The 4,117-nt window shown below is 36.7% G+C and overlaps 1 protein-coding gene across 2 annotated transcripts in view; it reads right to left on the bottom strand.

Annotated features, from left to right (window-relative positions):
• The window catches only part of ptpn9a (protein tyrosine phosphatase non-receptor type 9a), a 28,327-nt gene that overhangs the window by 3,626 nt on the left and 20,584 nt on the right, over positions 1-4,117 (bottom strand). For both annotated transcript variants that reach the window (XM_036212265.1, XM_024281440.2), the window contains 4 exons: positions 1,680-1,767; positions 1,526-1,595; positions 1,360-1,438; positions 1,124-1,274 (listed from right to left, as the gene is read on the bottom strand). In XM_036212265.1, the coding sequence (XP_036068158.1) occupies positions 1,124-1,274; positions 1,360-1,438; positions 1,526-1,595; positions 1,680-1,767 (388 nt within the window). The remainder of the gene's footprint in view (positions 1-1,123; positions 1,275-1,359; positions 1,439-1,525; positions 1,596-1,679; positions 1,768-4,117) is intronic.

The raw sequence follows: 4,117 nt of genomic DNA, 5'->3' as shown, positions 1-4,117 counted from the left end.
GCAGCTGGAGCTTTTGTCTGTTTGATAACACGACAAGATATATTCAAATTTCTGCCACGCCACTAGCGCCTCTTTATCTGTCAGAGGAGATGCGAGATTCCACATGACATGCTGTGTGTGGCTATAGGACCTCTCGTGGCGCCTGCCGTGTGGGCCTTACAGCACCCAGTTCCTATCACGAAGCGCATTTAACTAAAAAAAAAAGTGAAAGTGAAGCTCTTCAGTTCCTCGTCCGAACTGGGATCAGACTCAAAACAATACGGCTAGACATTCCTGCTATTTCTAGACATTTTTACGTGGCAGCGATGAAGATTTACGGTAGCGAAACACAGAGTTATCATAATTAGACAGGAGGAAATCGGGGGAGGAGCTACTCAGGTCAGCACTAAAAGCCACGCCTACCTAGAAGAGATTTTGGAAACAGAGGCTTCATTCAGATCAACACAGAAAATTGCAATTTAAGACATTTAGGTTTTGGTTAAAACTTTTGTGATGAACCGAAAGAGTCACGTGACTAAAAAAAAAAAAAGGTGAAACCGCACACAAAGAAATGCAAATACACGGGTGAACACTGGATTTCATTTCATTCCATTCCACTTTTTTTGTTCACAAGTTGGTTGGAAAATGAAATTCTAATTTGTAGCCATGAATTATTATTTAGCTTTGTATGATTCAACTCTTTTGATGTCACATATGAGTATTTTGTTTGTAGATTTAACTATTTTTTTACATAACAAACAAATATGAAGTACTTATTTATACGATTGAACTTTCTTTTAATTAACATTTTGTTTGTTTAATTAAAGTTTGGCTATGAACGTCTCAGTTCTTTTTCTGAAGGTGATTATTAATCAACATTTTAAATTATGATACACAAGAAAAGTTTTTCTCGATTTATCTTTTGCTTCCTGATAATGGTCCTAAAATGTGGGTCAAAGTTCTTCCCCACATAAACAATCATCCTTTTTAAAGCATCCCTGGACCAATCTGACCTCCTAATCTATGTGCAGCAGTCCGTTTTTGATGAGCGTCTCCATTATTGTAAACAGTGGCATAACGGTGGAAACACCCCTGAAGTCTCCTTTTATATTTGCAGAAACAGCAGTTGTAAAGGTGACCGTACCTCAGTGTTGTGCAGCTCAAGGGTGGTGTGGTTGTAGTGCGTGTGGTGGTCCACCCTCTGGTTCACCACAGCTATGTGGCCGTAGACCTCCTGCCCTCCTTCCTCCAGCGGCCAGTACTGCCCACACTTCCTGCGGCTGCCCTCTTCTGTCCTGCAGCACAAGAACAGAATAAAAGTGTATTTAAAATGAAAAAAAAGAATCTCCCAGAACATATTTGCCCCTCTGCTAGCATTACCTGGTTGTCATGACAACGACAAGGACATTTTGCTCCCAGACCATTCTCCAGAAATCATTATAGGTTTTTTCCAGAGGTCCTTAATGAGGAAAAAACAAGAATAATCAAACAGATGTTCAGTCAGTGAGTAAAGTGAGCGGAAATGTTAGTGATAGAACCAGGGTACCTTGAGTACCGATGTAAGCGTTCTTCTGTTTGTAACCGTCCATGAAGCTAGCATTGATGTAGTCGGATCTCTGCGGAGACACAGAGGAGGAAGGAGAAACATCAGACGAGTGGGACTGCACTGGGTGGTCAACATACTGTCTGACCGCATTTACCTCATTCCTCCTGGGTTTCAAACGAACTCTCGTCTGATCAAGGCACAAAACGTCTCCGTAACGGTTCTTCTCCTGATTGTAGGCTGCTCTGTGGACAAAATCACAACAACAAATAAGGCAAAGACTCCAAATACAAAAGTTAGACAGGAAGATTTTGGTTTATTTCAAAACAAAACCCCAGATATAATCTAACTTTTTTAAGGTCAATAAATTCATTAGGAATTAAAGAAAGAAACCCGTCTTCTTGACATTATAATCATAAACAGAAATATTTGCCCTCATGCACATGACAAATTAAATCCATTAAACATGATTGTCAAATAGTTTGATTCGTTTGAAAAGAGGAAGAAGCTAATCTGTATAATCCTATTATGTTTTGCTTGATGTTTTCTTTACATAAAATTTGCGTCTTGTCAACAATTTAAAATTATAATTTATGAGTTCAAGCGTAGATTATTTATCTTGTGTACAAAAAACACAGACAGTTTTATAGATTCCACTATAGTAGTAAACTTTTTTTCAAGAAGAATAAGCAAAGAATGAGCAAAAAAATGTTTCTACTTTTATGGATCGATTATTGATCTGTTAAGCTTAGATAAATTCAAATCGATTAATCAATTTTACTATAATTTAAATAAAACAAGACATCTTATGCAGGGGAAATGAAAGGGAGCAGAATGAAATAAAATGTCTTTCTGCCCGTTACATCCATATATATATATATATATATATATAAAGAGAAAGGTAGATCAACAACTATATACACACTAGCTGCGTTTCCATTACACATTTGCGCAAAACTTTATCGTAATTCTAGGAATTTCGAAAAAACACTGTTTCCATTAAATCATAATTTTGCGATAAAGCACAAACCAACTCACACGATAAGTCATTAAAAACACGGCGATGAACAAGAACAAGTGTTTTTTTATTTGATTGACTAAAAGGGAGCATTTGGGGGACGCCAGAGCTCTGTCTGGGGTGCGTGTGCAGAACAGTTTGACTCAGATCCGAGAGAAGCCTGTTCAGCGGTTAAAAGAAAAAGCATTCTAACTTGTAAGGATCTGGACCTTTTTTTCTGTTTGACAACATCCATTCAAGTTTCTGTCACAGCTCTCGAACTCATGAGACTTCAGGCTCCGAGCTGCAAAAGTGCAGATGAAGTGATGAGGAAAAGAGGAGGAGGAGCTGCTGCGCGATTCTGTGTGACCCGCAATTTCTAAAGAGCTGTGACGCTGTGGGACCTCTCGGTGCGCCGGCTGTGCAGCGCTCAGAGTAGACTCTTCATACCAAGAAGCGCATTTATTTAAAAAAAAAAGTGTTCACATTACAGTTTTGTAAAATACCACTCCTCCAAGCGCTAAAACTTTTTTTTTTCGAAAAATGTGAGTTTTTGTCGAAATCGTGGTTTTTCCATTTGGAGAATTATCGAAATTCCAATTTGCGAAATTTCAGAGTTAATGGACACGCAACTATTGTTACTGAAAATACTTTGTAGTATATGAACATCAAAAACAGTTGAGAATAACATAGAAAAATAGAGATTGTGTAAGTATCTTATTTTTTTGTTTACAACAGTACAGTGCTGTACTAATTCATGTATTTTGGTAGTTCTTTTACAAGTTTTTTTAATTTCCGTATATACTTTTAGCTAGGGACAGCATTCAAACTTTAAAATGTTCAGCAACTACTAAGTTTTTGGGGGTAATTTGGAATTTAGCATTTACCAACATGCTAGCTGCTTTTGAATAATTTAGACATTTTTCAATTTTTTTAGGCTAACGTGGAGTTAAGCGAATATTTTAGTATTATACTGGCTGTTTTGTCAAAATTAGACGTTTTAAAGTTCTTACGTTTTTTAAGTTCTAAATCGGGGGTCTCAAACTCAATTCAGCAGGGGGCCACTGGAGGCAGATTCTGGGTGAGGCCGGGCCGCATCAGGATTTTCACAAGAAAAGCGCTGATAAAACATTCCAATGTTCTTAAATATCTTTGTTTTTAACACAAAATAATGAATAAAATAAATAAATATATTAAATAATGAATTAAAAAGCAGGCAAATCAGTATGGAAGTTTTTTGGTCCCATCAGACTCTGAATTTTTTTTATGTTAAATTTCTGACCCATCGAAATTTTAAGTCTCGAAATTAAAAACACAGATTTTTTTAAGATAGAAAATATTTTTGGGAGCATAAAATTTTGCTGTTTAAAAAGCAAGGGTTGAAAAAAAATTCACAATAAAAATTCAGGGGTAAAAAATTCTGAGGTTAAGAAAATTCAGAATAATAATTCAGAATACAAATTTAGAATAAAAATTCAGAGGTTTAAAAAATTCTGAATAAAAATTCAGAGGTTTACTCGCGTTTGCATGAACAGGAATGCGCGCCGATGCAGCCGGTGTGTGAACCTTAAGATTCACAGACTCGCGCACGCAGGTGC

This window comes from Oryzias melastigma, linkage group LG6, assembly GCF_002922805.2.
Source record: "Oryzias melastigma strain HK-1 linkage group LG6, ASM292280v2, whole genome shotgun sequence".
Taxonomy (NCBI): Eukaryota; Metazoa; Chordata; class Actinopteri; order Beloniformes; family Adrianichthyidae; genus Oryzias; species Oryzias melastigma.
This window is presented reverse-complemented; position numbering and strand designations above follow the sequence as displayed.